At 40.3% G+C, this 22,043-nt stretch overlaps 1 protein-coding gene across 8 annotated transcripts in view; it reads left to right on the forward strand.

Annotated features, from left to right (window-relative positions):
- Positions 1–22,043, forward strand: part of COBLL1 (cordon-bleu WH2 repeat protein like 1) — an 83,886-nt gene that overhangs the window by 11,085 nt on the left and 50,758 nt on the right. Inside the window, exon 1 of one of the 8 annotated variants that reach the window (XM_083405968.1) lies at positions 5,173–5,270. The exons of 6 other annotated variants lie outside the window; for them this stretch is intronic. Coding sequence is in view for 1 of the 2 variants with exons in the window: in XM_083405965.1 (XP_083262091.1) it covers positions 7,090–7,124 (35 nt within the window). In the remaining variant the exon portion in view is untranslated. Of the gene's footprint in view, positions 1–5,172; positions 5,271–7,074; positions 7,125–22,043 lie in introns of those variants that run through there. One more of the 8 variants, XM_083405965.1, reaches the window with a different exon arrangement.

The raw sequence follows: 22,043 nt of genomic DNA on the forward strand, positions 1-22,043 counted from the left end.
TCTATATGGTCCCGGTGGCTGCTCCCAGTCACCAGTCTGGCAGCTGCATTCTGGATTAGTTGTGGTAGTAGTAATAATAATAATAATAATAATAATTTATTTATTTATACCCTGCCCATCTGGCTGGGTTTCCCCAGCCAATCTGGGCGGCTTCCAACCGAATATTAAAAACAATACAGTGTCAGACATTAAAAATTTCCCTAAACAGGGTTGTCTTTTAAAAGTAAAATAGTTGCTTATTGCCTTGATGGGAGGGTGTTCCACAAGGCAGGTGCCACTACCGAGAAGGTCCTCTGCCTGGTTTCCTGTAACCTCACTTCTCGCAGTAAGGGAACCGCCAGAAGGCCCTTGGCGCTGGACTTCAGTGTCCGGGCTGGATGATGGGGGTGGAGACGCTCATTCAGGTATACAGGACCGAGGCTGTCGTAGTTTCCAAGACACCTTCAAAGGGCAGTCCCATGTAGAGTGCATCGCAGTAGTCCAAGCAGGAGATAATGAGAGCATGTACCATTATGGCGAGACAGTGTGCAGGTATACCAGATGCAGAAGAGCCTGCTGGATCAGGCCTGTGGTCAACCCAGTCCCAACATTTGTGTTCTCACAGTGGCCAAAGAAGATGCCTTTTGGGAAGCCCAAAAGCAAGACCTGAGCACAACAGAACTCTCCCCTCCTGTAGTTTCTAGCAACTGGTATTCAGAGGCATAGTACCTTTGACAGTGGAGGTAGTACAGTGGTACCTCGGGTTACATACACTTCAGGTTACAGACGCTTCAGGTTGCTAACCCAGAAATATTACCTCAGGTTAAGAACTTTGCTTCAGGATGAGAACAGAAATCGTGCGGCGGCAGCGTGGCGACAGCAGCGGGAGGCCCCATTAGCTAAAGTGGTGCTTCAGGTTAAGAACAATTTCAGGTTAAGAACAGACCTCCAGAACGAATTAAGTTCTCAACCCGAGGTACCACTGTATAGAGAAATCAGAAACGGTCTCTATAGTATCTCATTATGTAGAATATAAATCACAATAAGGCAGTGAGTAAATATCAAAGTAATGGATAAAAACAATACATGAAACAATCCAACCACAGAAAAGTGTAAAACAAATCACCAAATGTCAATTCATAATTGCTCAATAACAAGGGCAGTTCAAAACAACTCAGAAGCCTAAAATAAAACAGTCCCTTCCAACAGGCTGTACAAGAAACACCCAATTAATTCATATTGCAATAAAACCCAAGAACCATTAGTATTATTCATAAGCTTAAAAACTGCACGATTAACAGCCTGTAAGACAAGACCTGCCATTTGCCAGGGAGGTGGTGGCGAATCTTTGGAAGCCCAAGATGTGCTGGATGTTAAGTAATCTACTTTGTTAGTATGGGAAACGTGGCTCAGTCTTATTTAAAAGGCGTCTTTGAACAGCCCACAGAGCAGTGTGAACAATGCTTGTTCTGTGTTAGACTAACAGAAGCCGGGCTCTGACATTCCTTAAAATACCAGTGGCCGAAAGAATTTCTGATGTGGCCTGATGACTTACCCAAATTCTGCCTCGATTAAATTAGAAACCTAAACAGTGTTGCTTTAAGATGCAGTGCCGTTTTGTTTGTGCGCTTCTGAGGAAGACTTTGTGGCTTTTCCTTTTCGGTTAATAGTGCTGCATCTTAAGAACACTTGGAATTGTAACAAGGGAGCAGTGAAGGGTCTGGAACTCTTAGCCATTTCGGTCCTGAGTTTTGTCTTCTAAGTACAAAGAGATTTTGATTTCTGATTCTCTCTCTCACTCTCTCTAATGAAACATTAACTCATCCTATAGAATAAGGCAGCTTCTCCCAACCTGGTTCGATCCAGGTGTTTTGAACTACAGTTCCCATCACCCCCAGACCATTAGCCATGTTTGGCTGGAGCTGATTATAGTCCAAAGCACTTGGGAAAGTTTAAAAAGACTAGAAGAAGGCAGCTGAAGCTGAGTTAATGCATGCATGCCCATTGCTTGGTAACCTAAATGACCAAAGATACCAGTGCACATCACCCTAACTGTCAGAGTTTCACATCATCTCCAGTACATTCCCCTACTCCCAACAGAGAGAGTTCACATGTTCAGCATGCACATGAGTCCCTGAGTGGTGTAGGATAAACCATGTACATGCACATCTGAATTAGCACATAGACCAAAAACAAATCAGAAGATGAACGTAGAAGCGGATCTGTCCCTTTCTGACTTGGTTGTTTTTAAAATCAGAATACTTTCCCTAACTTTCCAACATAAAAATTGCATCCTTTTGGAAAATAATCATATGCTCCTCACAAAACGTATTAGAAATATACTTCCTGTTTGTGTGCCCATTGAGTAAGTAAGCAAAAGATTAAGCAAGCTTTGGGAATCGTTCGCCATAATAGGTTCAGGTTCAGCCACTAATCTTACCAGAAATGTGGTGGGAAGCTTGCAACAGGCTCTTCCTGTTGTACAGATAACAATGAATATTGTTTTCTTTGTTGTCATTGCACTGACTTTCACATGCTTCCAATTTAAATTGTTTGCAGCTGTTTTTCAATCAGAGTTAAATCAGACAATTAAAGAAGGGAGAGGAATACCTGAGTACCTCCCTATTGTTTAGCACAGCATTGCAAGTTTATCAACTTTTGCAAAAGCCACTTAATATGTTTAATGTTTAGGTAGACAGGCAGAACAGATCTGATGATGCAGATTGTGTCTTTGCTTAGCTATGTTGTGTAATAATAGGAGGCTTTTTATTTTTTAAGTATTAGGTGGGCCAACATTTGTGGCCTAGGGAACATATAAAAGTTAAGTGTGTAGTATCTCGGCCAATTCAGGAAAGTGATTTTAAAATCTCCCTTGCGTTGTTGTTCCCTTGCTCCATTGCTCCCTTGGTTTGCTGCATGTCAGGTGCAGCAAACTGCAGACTTACATGCTTTCCTTGCTCCAACTCCTGTGTGGCTGAGAGAAGATCGATAATCTTCTGCTTCCACTTCAGATTGGCTGCAATTTAGTGTGTTGTTGGAAATGCAAACTGTAGTTAATCTTAACTGGATGGTTGTTTTTTTAACCTAGCCAACTTCATATACTACAGTTTGAAATTGGCTTGTTTTGACAAACCACAGTTGTGATTAACCTCAGTTTGTCTGGGTGTGGTTATGAAGAACAAACCATGGCTACTCTAAAATGGAAGCCAAAGCTTCTAAACCACCTCCTCTTGGAGAAGAACGAGCCAGGTAGGGTGCATGAGCCTCATTCTTGCTGTGACTTGTCCTCATAACACTAAACTATGGTTCAGATTTCAGCTTTATGTGTGAATGAGACCACTGAGTTAGACCATTGACTGTTTAACTGAGTACAGTGGTACCTTGGGTTAAGAACTTCATTCGTTCTGGAGGTCCGTTCTTAACCTGAAACTGTTCTTAACCTGAGGTACCACTTTAGCTAATGGGGCCTCCTGCTGCGCAGCACGATTTCTGTTCTCATCCTGAAGCAAAGTTCATAACCCGAAGTACTACTTCCGGGTTAGTGGAGTCTGTAACCTGAAGCGTTTGTAACCCAAAGCATTTGTAACCTGAGGTACCACTGTACTGACTACAGTGACTGGGAGTTGCTCTCTGGGGTTTGAGACAAGAGTGCTATTTGGAGATGGCAGGGATTCTACTTTAGACCTCTTGCTTTTAAAGCACATACTCTACCACTGATGTATGGCCTATCAGCTGAAATAATGGCTGTGAATTCATTGACAATTGTAGACGTTGGTGTCACACATCTAGGCCACATCAACTCACCATCAAACGTATTGATTTACTCATGAGAATTGGTGATCATTATAAAAGACGAGTCAAAATGTGTGTTACAGAGGACCAGACTTGTAGTTCTTCTGTTTCTCTCATTTCCAAGTGGTATTGGAATGGAAATAGTTGCCACCAAGGTAAAGCCTGAGGTGCCTTTTGTCTGTCCAGCTTTAGTTCAAATAGATTGATGTGCAAAATTGTAAAAAGAGGTGGACATGAGATTTGGAGATTAAACGCTGCAGCTTTATTAAAATAACCGAAATTAGGAATAACCAGTAGGATGAGCAAAGACGGGAGTAATTAAGCCACCTGCACTTGCCAGGGCAACTGGTATGACTGTGCAGCCACAAACAGCCAGGGCTCAAGACTGAGCCACCTAAATAGCATCTGTGGGCTAATCTGTAAGGAGGTGAGTAGCAGATAAACACATAGCAGCTGACTAGCTCTCCTGTGTAATGCCTGCCCAGGCCCTACCCCAGAGCCACAGAGCACCATGTAATCCTTATAGTAGGTGCAGAAGCAGGAGTTGCCACCACGATAATATATCTAGAATACAGAAATCAGACAACCAAAGTCCTAACTGTATACTGTTTTTATTTCCTAGACCTGGACAGTACCACAAATATGGTGCTGATAGCTATCCTTGACTGCAAGTAAATACAAAAGCAGGACCCTAAATTGCCTCTTAGAATGAATTAGAAACACAAAGACTGTGCTTTCTATGTTTACTGTACTTGCGTTTCTAAATTCTGCTCTCTGTTTATCAGAATGGCCAAACACTATGAAGCCGAGGTGCTTATTGGGATATTAAGACGCCTTAACATTCTCTTCCCTTATGGTTGTGCAAGTATTAAAAAATCGTTCTCCTGATATTGCTCTTCCAGTCCTTAACAGTGAGAATGCCTTACTGTGCCTGTGAATAAATATTACAAATCACAGGAACATTGCAAGCTTGAGAAATACTCTTCTTTTTCTTGGGATGAAAAGGAACACACCCAAAAATTACCTGGCATAAAAACCCACTCTGGTCTCTCTCTCTATTTATAGTGGTGTAGTCCTTGGTTTTAATTCTTTTCCATCGTCCAAACAGCCAGCTCTTCATTCTACAGTTCCTTACGCTGAAAAGCAGCCAAAACTAGCACAGGAGAGGGAGGTGGTTGTGGTTGTGGAAGGATTTCCAGCTTGCCAAAACTCAGCCCAGAGCAAATTTGTTTATGGCATAGTTGTGTAAACCTTTGGGAATCGCATTCATGGAACAGCTGAAAGAATCACCCTTTGCAATATTGCCGGCTGGTAAAGGATAGGCTTTGTGTAGTGTACAGGCAGGGCTTGAATAGTTTACTCAACACCAACAGGTTGGGTTCCCAGAAGAAAGTTCACTTTTGTTGTGACAGCTCGGAGGCTTCCCTCCTCCCTCCTTCTCATTATACAAGTAGTCATTACTCTGATGCAGTCATAGAAACTCTGCTTGCTTTCAGAAGGTAAGTAGCTGGGATTTTGTTGGTGTAGTCAGTCCTTTCAGAGTGAAGACTACAATAACAATAATACTTTTAATTTATGTCCTGTCCCCTGATGAAGTTCTGTTGCATATTCATCAAAGATGCCACTTTGAGTTGCAGTTTGGTGTATAATTGCTTTTTCTTAAAGTTAGCTTTTATCAACAAGTTTCAGGTGGAAAGACAAAAAAGCAAAGTTACTTGCAAAATAACTATAATAATGAACATATTTAACTCAGACCTTGAATTTCAAACACAGTTAAGTTCTCTGTAACATGCTGGCGTCCCTTGCCCCCATTTTTACTCTCATCAGATTTTAACTATGGAATTAAAGGAGAGATTTTGATGACAGAATATTGCAGTACTAGTTCTGGTGAGCAAGAAGTGGCAAATATGCACTGAATTTGCCATGGTATTCCCCCTCCAGAATATTGAGGTTTCTTCTCTTTCTCTAGTACAGGTTTATAAAGTCTCAGATCAGAAGAAACCATTCATTCAGTGTTCATGTCGCCATCATAATTTTGACATTCACAAAGGTGAATCAATAGGTTGTCCATACTTAGACATTTAGGTATTCAAATCTAACTGATAAATGAACTCGGGGTGTGGAAATCTGGGTAAGCATATACTTAAAACGAATATTAATATATATTAAAATACTATATTGAAAAGCATATATCAAAAAGAACTTTTCAAATGTTTTATATTAATTGATGAATCGGGAACCTAAAGAGTAATAGCCTCGTGAGCCATCAGTTTGATTACCAGATCTTTAAAACATGTAAATTGATGCCTTATATTGTTGATCATCCCCAAAGCATCTTGAGAGTTTGCATTTTTCGTCCTGCTTTTAGGAAACGGAGATATTACTTCACTGGGCACAAACTGAATACAGTAATGTACATTTGGGTATGCACTGTATTTAAATATTTTACACTGTACCTGATTGGCTGCTTCAGTTCTATTGTGGCCTTTTGTTTAAGATATTGCTTGCCTCTGATTTGGTGATTGAAAACTGATGTGGAAACTTGTGAAATACTTGCTGTTGGGTAAGCAAAGGTTAATGTAGTCCTGAAATTATTTCCTAGAATCATAGAATGGTAGAATTGGAAGGTGCCACAAGAGTCATCAAGTCCCAACAACCCACAGTGCAGGAATCTTTTGCCCAATGTGGGGCTTGAACCCGCGACCCTCAGATTAAGAGTATTCTGCTCTACCAACTTACTTGACTTTCTCTGCATACTGATTTAACAGTGAGCTTCTTCAGCCAGTGAAAATGAAAGTACGGTAGTTGTTAAACAAAAATTTAAAATGCATTGGAAAAATTAGTAGCTGCCTGGTATTCTGTAAACAGCCTTAGGGGTCAATATACTGTCACCACGTCAGATACTGGTTTGCTAATTGCGCTTTTGGGGTTAGTTACACAGCTAACACCATTTGTTGTAACCTGGTTTCTGGTATGTCAAAAGTTGGCATTCTGGAAAATTTTACACTCATGTATATGAGTTTTTAAATATTTAATTTGGATAAAGCCCTTTTACATTTTTAAAACCAGACATCTGAACTTCTGATGCGAAACAGATGGCTTTATTTCAACATTTTGTTGTCACATTGCATCCACTTAGATTGTTTAGCTATGTCCTGATTTCTTTCTTTCCTTTTTTTTCTTTTTTCTTTTTGCAAAAGATTGAAGATAAAATCCAGATGCTTCTAAGATAATGCCAATGGATGTTTCTTTCACTGGTATTTTAGAGCAGCCTATCTTTTAGGGTTTGGTGTATTGGAAACAGTGCAGCAGACTGGCATGACCCAGAGATTTGGAAGAAGCCAAAACACTAGGTAAAATATTTGCATTAACAGGCCACTCATTTGGGTGACTTATCAAATTATTTCCGTGGATACAAATGCAAATGTCTTATTATTGAAGGGTCATCCACAAAACATGTTTAGAAATGGACCTGTTTGCTGAAGCTGATTTTTTTTAAAAAAGCAAATTGACTTGACTTATGGGGATTGTATTTGGAAAAAGTGGCATGGATTACTTGCTTCAACAAAACGTATTTGTTCACATGAATCAATCCTGTATCAGTAATCAATCATCATACTGTTCTTTGCTGCTGTCAACAGCAAGGATGATGTGTGTTAAACTAGAACCTGGTTTAGAGAAAGAAACCCTTGTCACAGTTAGGTAAAGATTGTGTTTCATTGAACCTGCATATCGGTGACAACTGTGGAATGTTACTAAGAGTTTAGGAGTGGTTTTTGTTGGGTAAGCTAACATGCCCTGCTGGCCTGATTGCCAAATCCTTGGCATCACTACACTTACTGCTTATCATAGCTGGCTCTCAGAACGGAGATTAAAATCATGACCCAGTTTCAGTCTGTGGTCTGAGAGCAAACTATGGCCTGTTTTGCATGTCTCATTAAATAATAGTTAACAACAAACCATGGTTAAATGTTGAATGCACAGCCTGTTGGTGCATACTGTTAAAAGGTTTCTCACTCCCAGTGGCCCCTCTTCATGCTGTGGGCAAGTTGCCAGGAAACAAACTAGAGTCCGGCTTCCTGTGATGTCTCTCTAAATAAACCATGTGACATCTCTCTAAATAAACCATGTCGACCATGCACCAGCACATTGCTTGTTCACACGAAACAATAGTTTGTTTTTAACTCTGGAATAATGCCATTTGGAAACTGAGTTGGTGTGGACTGTCAGCAGTTGTTCCATATCTGGAGTGGATGGATAGAGGAATACTTTGTGGATATTTCTGTTTCTTAAAACAGGACAGCATAAGAATGGTATGAGTCCATAAATCGCTGTACAGTGACACACGTAATACTTCAGTTCCATGTGTATAATATGACACACTCTTTGGCTTTGCGTTTTGCAGCGGGGGAGTAGCCGAGATGCAGAAATAGCAGAGAACGGTTTTTTAAAAGTGGAATTATTGGTGGACTGAGCCAAGAGAGAGGGTGACGTTGGGACGCATGTGTGTCGTGTCTCCTTTCCAGAAAATAGTTGGAAGAGAGTTGCATAGGTCCTTCTCACTGCCTAGCATTTTAATAAAAAAGAAAGAAACTCTTTTATTAGTGAAATGGCAACTCGTTATATTTTTTTACGGAATAGTATATTGGTTGCTTTATATGTAATGAAATTAATACTACTTACATGCACACAAACGCAGACAAACATTATTTTTAATTCTGGTTAGATAGTTTCTTTGGTGGGGGGAAGTGTTCATAAATAAATGTAAAGTTCCTACATTCATCCTAATTCTTAACTGTGTGAGATAGGCGAAGCTGCTGACATGCTTAAAGCATGTACATTCTGAGCAGGCTGTCAAACTGCACTGTCCATTGTGGACACTGCCCCCTTCTTCGTTCCATTAATGTTTTTACCTGTTCGTTTCATTTCAGCGTATCCTTTGTTACCTTAGTACTGATACCTTCTATGCACATGTGTTGCTTTCTTGCAAGACTTTAGGTTTGGCTTCTTTCTTTCTTTGCCTTGAAGGATAGATGGTTCGGTGGTAAGATGAGGTTGTTGTTGTTTAGTCGTTTAGTCGTGTCCGACTCTTCGTGACCCCATGGACCAGAGCACGCCAGGCACTCCTGTCTTCCACTGCCTCCTGCAGTTTGGTCAAACTCATGTTAGTAGCTTCGAGAACACTGTCCAACCATTTCATCCTCTGTCGTCCCCTTCTCCTTGTGCCTTCTATCTTTCTCAACATCAGGGGCTTTTCCAGGGAATCTTCTCTTCTCATGAGGTGGCCAAAGTATTGGATCCTCAGCTTCAGGATCTGTCCTTCCAGTGAGCACTCAGAGCTGATTTGCTTCAGAATGGATAGGTTTGATATTGAGTCTCCTCCAGCACCATAATTCAAAAGCATCAATTCTTTGGTGATCAGCCTTCTTTATGGTCCAGCTCTCACTTCCATACATCGCTACTGGGAAAACCACACTTTAATTATACAGTGGTGCCTCGGGTTAAGCACTTAATTCGTTCTGAAGGTCTGTTCTTAACCTGAAACTGTTCTTAACCTGAGGTACCACTTTAGCTAATGGGGCCTTCCACTGCCGCCGTGCTGCAACCACACGATTTCTGTTCTCATACTGAAGCAAAGTTCTTAACCTGAGGTACTATTTCTGGGTTAGCAGAGTCTGTAACCTGAAGCATCTGTAACCTGTACGGACCTTTGTTGGCAAGGTGATGTCTCTGCTTTTTAAGCTGCTTTCTAGGTTTGTCATTGCTATTCTCCCAAGAAGCAGGCGTCTTTTAATTTCGTGACTGCTGTCACCATCTGCAGTGATCGTGGAGCCCAAGAAAGCAAAATCTCTCGCTGCCTCCATTTCTTCCCCTTCTATTTCCCAGGAGGTGACGGGACCAGTGGCCATGATCTTAGTTTTTTTTATGTTGAAAGATGAGGTTATGAAGCGACAAAATTTGTACAAGGTCTTCTTTCCTCCCCAAAGAAATTAGGATAATGAATTACTGAGATATATGTTGTGGATGGAAGGGCACTTCGATTTCTCATTCACTGCCCAGGCCTAATAATAGAGGAAGTGGCAAATGGTTGCGAAGAGGGGAGGGTACAATAAGTCTGTCCAAACTAATCAGACGGTTTTGTTTTATTTAATGGCAGAACAGAGGAGAAGGGGAGCAGATTACATGGTGTGGTGTGGGCCTTCCTACCTCCACAGATCTTGTGATTTTTAGAAGATATGGACATACCATTACATTAAAAGGGGAAAAAATGTGGTGTTTAGGAGCGGGGGGGGGGGGAGTACATTCCACGTAAGTAAAACTGGAATTAGCAGCTCAGCAACTAACACTCCCCAAAATAAAATACTTGCCATGTTGGAGGGTGAAGACTGGAAAGGATTTGTGGAAACAGTGATGCACAAAGCATGCATACTAATTACATAGCTGCATTTACAGGAGGAAAACAGGATGCTGGTTCTGTTTCTTTTTTTAAAAAAATAAACCCTTACAGTATAAATGAAAGGATGTGTTTCTATTTATAGAAGGAAGTGTTAGACTGTATTGCATTGAGTAATAGTAAGTCACCATATTTATTGAGGACATGTTCCTCCTTGGGGTTTTTTTTTAAAGTGTGGTCTGCTGAGCTTTTCCAAAGTGTCTTACTTTCCCAACCTTTTAAAGATGACATGCTCCTGTAATTCCTTAAAATTATAAATGAAAAGATTTGTCTAATAATGTATGTATAGGAGTTTGCTATATACATTGTCTTAAGACTTAAAATCCCACCGAGAGTGATTTTAAAACTTTGCTGTATTATCTTTTAAAATGTTTTCAGCAGGCTTTCTATTACAAAAAAAATATTTACAATTATTAATATCACAATGGTAAAAAGCAAAAAAACCACACACCCCTGTGATATTGAGGATTAAGGATTAGTTTGCATTTAAAAGTAAACCCTCCCCCCCCCATTCTCCCTTCACAAAATGATATGCAAACACAGCCATTGTTTGACATTCAATTCACACTCCTCCAGATTTTGCAATGAAATTCTGCAACCAAATTAGGTGTTCACGAGTGTGCGGGGGGGGGGGGAGAGTTGAAAAATTAGTGTACTGGGTGAAATTGCATATAATAATGTATCGGGAGACATATGCAGTAAAGGGTTGAAGATTTTTGCACATCAGAACTTTTTTTAAAAAGCCAATGCACCTCAGACTGATGTGCAAATGTGGAGAACTGAGCTTAAGATTGGAATAATGAGAAATCGAGGGAATCTGAAATTGCTATATTGAGGACAACCTGTAGAATATTTATGCAGAGGGAACATTACTTTCAGAAAAATAAAAGAAAGTGCTAGTTATTTAATCATCTCCCCTACCAGCTACAATTCTTTTCTTTTTTTAAAGAGAACTTTGTCATATTGTTTAGTCTGGTCCTTTTACTAGATTTATACATGCAGCAAAAGATGGACAAGTATGCACATATCCATTGTTCCTTTAAAAAAAAAAGCTCCTTGCAGGTGGAAAAGAGCACAGTCAAGTGTGGTGATGGTGGAATTTGTACTACTACCTGCTTATTTTCTGTACTCATTTTTTGCTTGCAAGGGTTTTTTTAATTAAATAAAAGGGGGAATATCACAACATGAGGTTCTTCCTCCTCCAGTTTGAAGTAGGGGTGTCCATTTTGTATTAGGGTTGCTAACCAACCAGGAGAGGGGGAAAAATCCCTGTCCAGCAGGTTTTGTTAGCCTCTAGGCTAGTTGCCAACACTTTTACTGCATAATAAGGCAAAATTTTGGGCTTCTTTCCATAATTCTTTGAGTGCTGTGTGTGTGTTTTGAGTGGAAGGCAGCTGCATGATTTCCATTTTAATTTGCTCCAATCTCTGCTCATTATTTTTTTCTACACGGTCCTCCATGAAAAGACTGCAGGATACATCTTTCTGGGACATAGGAAGCTGCCTTATACTGAGCCATTGGTCCATCTAGCTCAGCAGAGTCTGCACTGACCACCAGCAGCTCACCATTGTTCCAGAAAGGGAACATTCCCAGCCCTGCCTGGAGTTGCCTAGGATTTTACCTGGTCCCTTCTGCATGCAAGACACATGGTCTATCATTGAACTGTGATCTTTCCTGTCAAGGCTGTGGGCTTCCTCCGTAACTTTTCCTCCCTTGCCAATCTGTGCTAGGCAAAGTGGTTGATGTAGCACTGTGGGGAGCTGTGGTAGCTTGCGTGCTTTGCATGCAGTTTAATCCAGCAAACCAAAGGGCTCGGTTTGCAAGTGATGTGGAAGAATCTCTGCCGGTTAGAGTAGACCAGGGTTTCCCAAACTTGGGTCTCCAGCTGTTGTCGGACTACAACTCCCATCATCCCTAGCTAGCAGGGCTAGTGGTCAGGGATGATGGGAATTGTAGTCCAAAAACAACTCAAGTCTGGGAAACCCTAGAGAAGACAATGCTAAGCTAGATGAACAAACAGTCTGACCTGGTACAAAAGCAGCTTCCTATGTTCCCAACACAGAGATGCAACTATGAACAGCACAGTTTGCTCTTGTTATTTAACCCTTGGCATCGTCAATGGCAAGGATCAGGTGGATGAGTGATGAGAAGGGTCTCTGCCTAAGAACTTGAAGTGCTCCTAACAGTTAGAATGGATAATACAGGACTAGGTGGACCAAACACTTTCTGTGTGCATATGGAAATATCCCATAGCATTCTGCCAAAAAGCACCATTGTTTTGGTTCTCGAGAATCCCTGTTTGATAGCTGCACATGTGCAGACTGTCCAGTGGTGATGGGGGCATTGCCATATTTTCTGTTGTGGCCTGAGATGGGTCTTCATCCTGCTGGATCAGGAAATCAGGGTGCAAAGGATGCTGATCAGGAACTGTAGCTACTCTAGGAGAACGCAGTTGTGTTCATATTTCCTTCCTGTCAGGGGAGGAAGTCCTAGGATGGTCCTTGGCCACCACTTCCCTTTGCTAAAGTTCCTCATGTCACCTCTGCCCGGGGCCGTACACCAGCCACAAGATTGGATCTGGGCCGCAGTCTGGTGCTACGAAAAACACGCTGTCTTGGTCTCAAGTCCTTTGTAGCCTGACCAGTTTGGCTCATGGCTCATTTGAGTCTGCTTCATCCACCTGCCCTCCTCACTCCTTTTGCTGCTGGAAATTTTAAAAAATGGTTATAACTTTCTTTGGAGATGAAAGTAGATGAAATCTTCACAGTACAATAGTCCTTGTGGATAAAACCTGCCAGATTATAGATATCTGGGGCATTTGTGCTGGACACATCACCACCACCACCACCACCATCATCATCAATTATTATGTTAAGGAAACTTCTGTAACTTTTTTTTTAAAAAAACATTTTTTTGAGGCAGACATAAAAATTGCAGGCAGGATCACATAGTTTACATCGCTTACAGATTTCAAAAATACTAAGTGATTTGGAAATGCTTTTAAGCAAATAAGCAAGCTATTGTAAATGTTTATTTTAAGGGTAGTTCTCTCCGGCCATGCAATAACTTTAACAAAAAAAAAACCCGACGTGCAACTGAACCACGTTGTTAACAAGGCCAATCTTGTGATTGCAAAACGATAATGATTTTAACTTAATATCTGCCCATCACTCTGTGGGCTGTGGGTGGGTTACAACAATTTAAAATTCAGCATTGAAAACAGTTTTCAAAACTTAACAATTACAAAAAAAATAAATCAATGATTAAAAAATAGGCTTGGTCCTGAAAATATGCATCTCTGTTGTCAAAGATCAGGGTAAAGAGCCTTGGCGTTGGAAACCGTGGTTGGCAATTTAATTTATTTCTATATTAATTTTCAAAATCTAAAACTGTATGTGCTACGGGCAAATAAGCTGTGGGAAACACCCTTTTGGCATGGACATTCAGTGGACAGAGTTTTCCACTTGAAACATCTGTGTGAGTCAGCTTTAAATAGGCATTAGGAAGAATTCTTATTCCTTTTATGATCACGCTATATTTGCATAATTTGAAGCTGCTCCTTGTCAGACATTTGGTTTGCATTTATCTGCTGTTCATCTTCAAAAACAGCATCTGCTTTAGAATACAAACTGAGCAGAACAGCAGCATATCACATATTTAGCTTCTGGATAATGTGGCCTGAATAGCCTTTCACCATGGTGTTTAAAAATAAAAGAAAACCATATGTCCATTTAAAGTGCCATTCAAAATAAGATGTTACATTTTTTTCTTTCTGTGACAGAAAATTAATGCTCGTGATTTTCTGCATACAAAATGCCACCTCCTGGCTCAAAACTTGCTCTTGAACAGCTTACCAATCATTAGTTCTGCATAAAATTTATCTTCGTTCTGGTTACAGAATAAGTGTTGTGTGTTCTTCAAAAGAACACAAGAGTTTACAACAACTGGGTTTAGTCTATTATTTCTGTTCCTTCTCATCCATTTGTTATTTGCTGCAATATTTGCCAGCCCTCTTCGTGGGCTATGCCACCAGGGAAATGAGAGGGGCCACTATATTCTTAATTTGGTATAATGGCTGGGATGAGCATAGAGCTCAGTAGGGATAGCCCTACTATTCAGCCAACCTGAATAGAACTGGGATGGGCGTCCTGTGGCTGTCCAAAAGTTACTGAACTCCAGTTCCCATCAGCCTCAGCCAGTATAGCCAATGGACAAGGATAATGGTGGTTGTAGTGTAATAACATCTGGAGGGTCACAGGTTTCCCATCTTGGAATAGACAATACTAATGGTCTATCTCAAAACAAGTAAGTAGTTATAAGCTTTCTGTTTACTTCTTGTTTCTTTGATGTTTAAGAAGTTCTGGGAATATCCGAAAGTATTTGTAGCTACATACAGCGGGTGGGGTTTGAATGAGTTTGGTTTCGGATTATAGATGTTCCCCAGGATATCAGCAGAACTCTGGGCAAATATTTAGTGAAACATTATCTGTTGTGTATAATTTCTTTAATTCCTCAGGGTTAAAGTGGAAAGAGAACTTAATCAGTGAGAAACAAAAGGAATTGCACAAGATCCCAAACAATGGCTGTATTTACATATTATGTTAAGCCATAAGTTTCGGTTGTTTATTTGAAGGATTTACTTGCTGTCCATCAGCACAGATACCATCCAGGGTGGGGCCCAGCATAAAACAAAATATAGATAGACAACTTTAGAACCAGCTAATCAAAAACTAAAAACAATGTCAAGCTTACGAACACGTAAAATTCACGGGCAAACAAGTTTGGTTGTATCTGACTGAGCCATTCTCTGAGTTGGGCCCATTGACTTTCGTTAGTCAAGTCACTGGTTTCAGTACGTCTACCCCGAGTGTAACTTAATTAACACAACCAACAAATTTTAACTTGGTGCTGAAATGATAACAATGTTGGCACTTATTGTGCTTGTAAGGAGAGGGCATTCTGCAAGTAGGGCACCACCATAGAGAAAGCTCCATCCCTTATCGCCACATAACAATATTCCCCTAATAGTGCAGTGTAGAAGAGATTTTCATTTGTTCACCATGATGTACACAAGCAGGAACGAGCCACTGTGAATCTTGGGCTCACTCTCCTTTGTCCATTTCTAGTGCAGTCAAGAGGATGAGTTTTGTTCTGTGAACCGCCCTGAGACCTCTGGGTATAGGGCAGTATATACAAATTCAATAAATAAATAAAAGAAGTTTGGAAGCTTCAATTTCTGCTTCATCACAGCTTGCTGTGTTGTCTGTACAAGGGGTTGTGTTGGATATTTAAGACAGCATTAGTATCTAGATTTAGAAGCTGGCTTGTTTGAAACTTGCTATAGTGAAACTGGGGTTGTTTAAAATTGTTTTTGAATGTTATACGTTACTTTGTAGTTCATATTTGTGGGCTGGGGTATTGTTTAGGGACTTGTTGGAGAATGTATTTTTTATTTGTTTGTGTTCATTTGTATTTTTAACTGTTTTAATTATTTTTTGTTTTGCAATTTGTGCTTTTTATATTGTAGCTTTTCATTGTAACCTACGGGTATACAAATTTAATAAATATATAAAATAAAACAAATATGAGAATTTATCACCTGACAAACTACTGTGAGGGAGCTTTCATCTGTGTTGCTTTTTGCAGCAACACAGTTTGCTAAGTCACAATGCCCAGAAACAGTTCAATGGTGATAACTTTGGGAGCAACCATTATTTAGTCTTTAAGATGTCCTGGGTTCCCCTTCTCATGGGAATCCCCTTCCAAACTAGGCAGGAAAAAATTCTATGTGATGCACCCACACAGAGTATTAATGCCTACTGGAAATTCCACATTATTGCCAAGGGAATATGACACACACTTAACTGTTAAAACTTCCTTTCTATTGCATGTTTTTAGTTTCTGAGCTTTCTTTCATAGGAAAGTAGTCAAACTTACAGTTTGAAAGGAGAGTAACACAGATCCTGGAGAAATAGGTAAGTATTCCTTTAAGGAAGCATTTAACGACGTATGGAAGTTATAGAACAAAATCATGAATTGGTGGGCAACAAGAGAAAGGCTTGGTATACTTATAGTTGTCACGCAGGAATCTGATGCAATTGTCATGCAGGAAGCTCTATTTTTAGTAAGAGTCAGTGCTGTGTGATTCTGCCAAAAATAGAAATAATGTCTCAAGATTGCCCAGCATCTGGGATGGTCTTAATTGAAACAAATGGTACTCTAAAAGTGGCAAATGGCAACAAGTCACTGACAACTTTGCCTAGTGTGTCAAAATATCATGTGAACCTACGGCCTTTGTCTGCATTGTCTGCATGTTTGTTTTTACAATGGTGTGATACAGTTAGTCTTGTAACACTACTTCTGAAGATTTTCACTGTGCTGATTTATCAAATCCTCTTAACAACGCAAATGAGCACAGGTTGGTTGCTGGGGGTGCAATTGCTGTTGCTTGTTGGCATTTATCTGTCTCTTGGGTGCACCCTTGGGGGAGAGGGCAAGCTGTTGGAAGGTTGCAGCGTTTGCTGTGGCTGTTAGAGACCGATGCAGGAGAGACATATTTTGTTGCAGATGGGGCAGATGAAGTCATCCAGTTGTGCTGATGCAGATGTGCAATGGCATTTCTTATCCCAGCGGCCATCCCTCCTCTGGTCATTGCTATGGATACACAACTTGACTGCTTTTCTCCTGGTACAGCGGTCATCTGCAAAGGATGCCTACATGGCAGAGTTGATGTTGCCAGCCTTCATGTCACGCTTGCAGCCATCTTGGTAACAGAGTTGGTCTGCCAACGGGCCTGGTGCCTGAAGCCAGCTCCCCATACAGCTGTTGATTACAAATTCAAGTACCTTACTGAATTGTTTATAAATGCCATGTAGTAGTTGAAGCTGGGGAGAATGCTCCTCTTCTGGTTTGAAAACCATTCACATAAAAGATTATTCCTTCAGTCCTTCAGTGTTTGCCTCTTTTCTGGTTGGTTGGTTGGTTGGTTGGTTGGTTTTGAGAATATTCCTTACAGTCTGGCAATATATACTACATTCTATTGTTTTCAGGTTCTGTGTATACTCAGAGATATCTCTGGAGACTAATTTTCCTCTTTAGGAGATATGTAGATGTGTATTTCAGAGGTATCAAGTAGTCATTCATTAATAGCATTCCAAATATTTCTTTTTGTCCTTTTTGTATTTATCTGATCTTGTGCAAATAAAAAGTATTTTATTTTAAAAGGAAGATGTTTCTGTTCTAGAAACAATAAACAGAGAGCAGATGTACAGCTAAGCTCCCAAGTTCCCATGATTGTTTGTGTGCCTGCATGTGATGGAGATCAAAATTTGTGTACTGTCCAGTATTTCAGTTGGGCATGACGCAAGTAAAACTATGCGGTGGATATTTAGTTTTATGGTCTCCAGGGGATGTGAGAACAAGTCTTTCAGGTTCTGTCTTCTGTTATAAAAGGAAAGCTTTTTTAATCTTTGGGGACGGATGGACACATAACCACATTGTTCATTAAAACAGCTTCGTAATATCCTAGATGTTATATTTGATAATTGTAGGCATGAACAAGATGCTAAGTTAAACGCAAAACAAAATGTGGCTTTGCAGAGAATACTATAATGTGAAGAGATTCTGTGATGTGTGTATTCTTACTTCCTAATATCCTAGCAAAATATAGAAGCTATTATGTAGAAGACTTTGTACACTCTAAGAAGCAGCAATAAAGAGAAACATTGGACAGCCCTGGTCAGCAGTTCCACTTCTGAACTGTTCACTGAAGGTGAAAGCTGACTTTTGTACCTCACCCCCATTTCATGGGTGAAGAATTCTTGGTCAATAGTCTTTAGAGAAAGAGGATATGGAAAAGTTGGGGAACCAGCATTGCTACAGGTGTTGTGGCCACACTTGAAAAATAAAAAACAATAAGTCATGTAAAGGTGCCATATGTAAGTTAGTTTCTGTGGTGCAACTGATCATCTTTAGGGAAGTTGTCAAATACAGTGGTACCTCGGGTTACATATGCTTCAGGTTACATACGCTTCAGGTTACAGACTCCTCTAACCCAGAAAATTTACCTTGGGTTAAGAACTTTGCTTCATGATGAGAACAGAAATTGTGTAGCAGCAGCGCAGCAGCAGCAGCAGGAGGCCCCATTAGCGAAAGTGGTGCTTCAGGTTAAGAACAGTTTCAGGTTAAGAACAGACCTCCAGAACAAATTAAGTTCTTAACCTGAGGTACCACTGTACAGTAATCTGTTAGCTTCTTCAACAGGCAAAGGAATATTCTCTCTCTCTCTCTCTCTCTCTCTCTCTCCATATTCCAATTCTGTCAGATAAATATTAGGGCCGGTGCAGAATCTTTGCCCAGTTTGGAAGTGCCTATGAGCAGCTGTCTGCCACTCCTCGGGAGGAACACCCTGACAGAAATTCCATACATAAATAAAATGACATTGTTTGCCTCATGGCCCTACCTTTTGAATTTCCTTCTATGTTCTCTACCTGAGTTTGGTAGGACACCCCTAAAACCCTTTTGAGAAGCCTGCTTAATTTCAGCTCACTCAGAATGCATATCCATATTAATTTTATCCTAGGGTGGTGATAGGAATACAGAACACCATAATAGTTGAAGGAATTTTCAGGAAAACTTGAGGGCACAGCAAGAGGACATGGGCACATGAATACACCTGGAATTTCAGTTTAGTGTTTGTTTGTTTTTGTAAGGTCAGTCCTTGTATGTTTTTCTTTTGTTTTCCTGTGCTATGCTTACAGTATTTAAAAATACATTTTGTAAGATTGTTCAGCCCCATTTCATTGAGTTACCCTGGGAAATAATATTTTCTTTAGCATATTTATAAATGGAATTAGATCTGATACAGCATCCCTGAAGTTAGCTGGTTTTCCCCTTGACTTCACTTAGATTTGAATCAGGCCTTTAAAATCCTGGCACCAGTGATCAGGAGCTCCTGTTATTAATTTACCAGCTGATCGTTGCCTCCTTAAGATGTTCTTTCCAAAAGACCTCAATTAGTAGCTGGCTGTGCAGTTTAGTCATAATGTAATCTTATAGGGTTGGGGTTTGTGTGTGTGTATGTATTTGGGTTTGGTTTTGGTTTTTTTGCGCAAGCTTTTTATTTCAACAACCTTTTTACTGGAGAAACTGAAGTTTAGTTGTGAGTTGGCAAGGCAATACAGTTAACACTGAGCTTTGGAATTTTTTGTTTGACAAAGTAGATTCTGCTTCTCAGAACGACTGCCCCCCTGGGGTAGGAAAAACTAGAAATAGTTTGCAGCTTGGTTGATGCCCTGACACATTTTAGCTCAATTACCTCATTTTTATGAAGATTTAACAGTTTAAGTAATATGCTAAAGCAAGTGTGCTCTGGTTTGTGTGTGTGTGTGTGTGTGTGTGTGTGTGTGTGTGTGTGTTGGGAGCAGTTGCATTCCTCTATAATTTGGAAATATTTTGGCAAGGCAAAGTACTAAAGAGTACTAAAAAACAAAACAAAAAACCTCCAAACCTAAGTTAAAAGAATGCTGTTACATTTTCAGGTGACTCTTTAAAAGAGTTATGAGTATATAATAACGTGGGGGTTTGGAATAACTCCATGAGGTTTATTTTACTACTACTTCTTCTTTTTTGCCTTTAAAAAAATTACTCCTTTTCAAGTGAGTGTGGTGATTTCATCTTTTTGTGAAGCCGGCGCAAAGGAACTATTGCTGTAATATTTATGGTGTTATCCATATTGTGGCCCATTTGAAAGCAAGTTTGGTGTAGTGGTGTCTGGCTAGGACTGAGAAGACCCAGGTTCAAATGTGTGCTTAGCCACAAAGCTTGCTGGGTGATCTTGAACAAGTCAATTACTTTTACCTTAACCGACCTCACAGAGCAGTTCTGGGAATAAAATAGGGACAGGGGAACATGTGCACTACCTTGAACTCTCCAATGAAAATAGGGACATCAATAATAATAATAATGATTTTGATACACCAGCCATCTGACTGGGTTGCCCCAGTCACTGGGCAGCTACACACACACAAATTCCCTATACAGGGCTGCCTTCAGATGTCTTCTAAAGGTTGTATAATTACTTATCTCCTTGGCTCGATCAGTCAACTCCTTACCCTCCAACATTTCTCCGATGAAAATAGGGACGTCCTAAGGAAAAGCAGGGATCAAATCATAAACTGGGGTGGCTTTTATAAATCTGGGACTGGCTCTGAAAAATAGGGGCAGTTGGAGGGTCTGATGTAAGTGCGATAAACCTGCAGCTTAGAAAGAAGAAAGAAACTTAAGGCCTGAGGTAGGCCAGAGCCCTCTTAGGATTAGCTCCTGTGAAAGTGCCTGGAGTTGCAAAGGTAAAGACTTTTTCTCCAGCTGCGACTTTTCCAACCGCAATGTGTCAGAGAAGGCAAAAACAACTCCTGGTGGGAGTTATCCTCCTTGAACCAACAGAGGTCAGACATGACAACTCTGGTCACAGTTATACATGCCTAGGCATTATTATTTGCTTATGAATCACTTTCCACGTGAGTGAAACTGTACTATTTATCCATAACACTTTCCTATGTGAGGCTGCCTTTGAAAAGTTTCTGGAGCAAATCAAATGCAACCCACTAGGTGGCAGCATAGCTAGATGCTGGTTTGAATATATTTGTTTCCTTTTTAAACAAATCTATATTAAGTTTCTGTATAGTTTTATTTGGCCAGCAAGATGTCTTGTATGCAGGTTTAATTTTGTGGTTCTAGGTGTTCTGAGCCCCCTTTGGGGTTATTTTAGCCAATTAAAATATTAATTAACATTGAGGGGGGGTAGAATCCCTAAAATTGGTCTAAAATCAAATTTAAACCAGTTGTTGATACATTTCTTTGAAAGTCTGATAAACTGAGGAGTTTCCATCAGTTATTTGTGATCTCATATAAGCCCACTATATAAGAGTCTAGCTCGTCCTCTTTTTCAGGGATCCTTCTGGAGGGATTCTTTGGTTTAATTGTGAGCTCTCATGTTAAACAAGAGATTTTGTACCAGAATCTCAAGAAATAAATATGCCCAATTAGGTATAAAGCACAGAGTTAATTTACTGATATGTAGCGTGTAGTCTGTGACTCTGGATGAGGCTTGCTTTGTTGTTGTTCTGTTAAAATTTTAATAATAATAATAATATCTGATGATGATGTCTAGCTTGCGGTCACCATATACACCAAAACTGAGGAGACCGAAGGTCCAACACCTCATTTAGTCATGAAGCTAAGTCACCCCTTCTCCACATAACCTACCTCACTGGATCGTTGTGAGGAACAAATGAGGTTGGAAGTAGGAACCATGCATGCAGCTTGCAAGGTGAGGGAAAAGTAGGGTAGAAATGTATACTAGAAATACTAATTGATAGACTTTCTACCCATCAGAAATATATGGATTAGGAACAGCAACTGAGCAACTTCTGAATGCCTGTCCTCAGGGGGACAACAGCAGGAGAGTGCTGTTATGCTCATGCCTACAGAATGAGCTGTGAAAACAGGATGCTTTGACTAGACAGAACTTTGGTCTGATTCAGCAGAGCTCTTCTTATGCGGTGCAGAGACAGAATTGACAAAAACCTTGTTTGCTGATGTGTGTGAATATGCTCGCAACCAAATACAAAGTCATAACTGTGTATCTTTGAGCTTGTGGTGAAAATTCTTGAGGCACCTGAAGATGATCTTTGGTCCATAGCAGTGACTGCAAGAATCTGGGCCATGAGACACCCCGGAGCAAGGAAGTAGCATTCACCAGAGCTCGCCCTTCAATGTTTAATTTGTCTCTTTGCCATGCCACTAGGAGGCCAAATGA

Source organism: Podarcis tiliguerta, assembly GCF_965153285.1.
Source record: "Podarcis tiliguerta genome assembly, chromosome: 1".
Classification (NCBI taxonomy): Eukaryota; Metazoa; Chordata; class Lepidosauria; order Squamata; family Lacertidae; genus Podarcis; species Podarcis tiliguerta.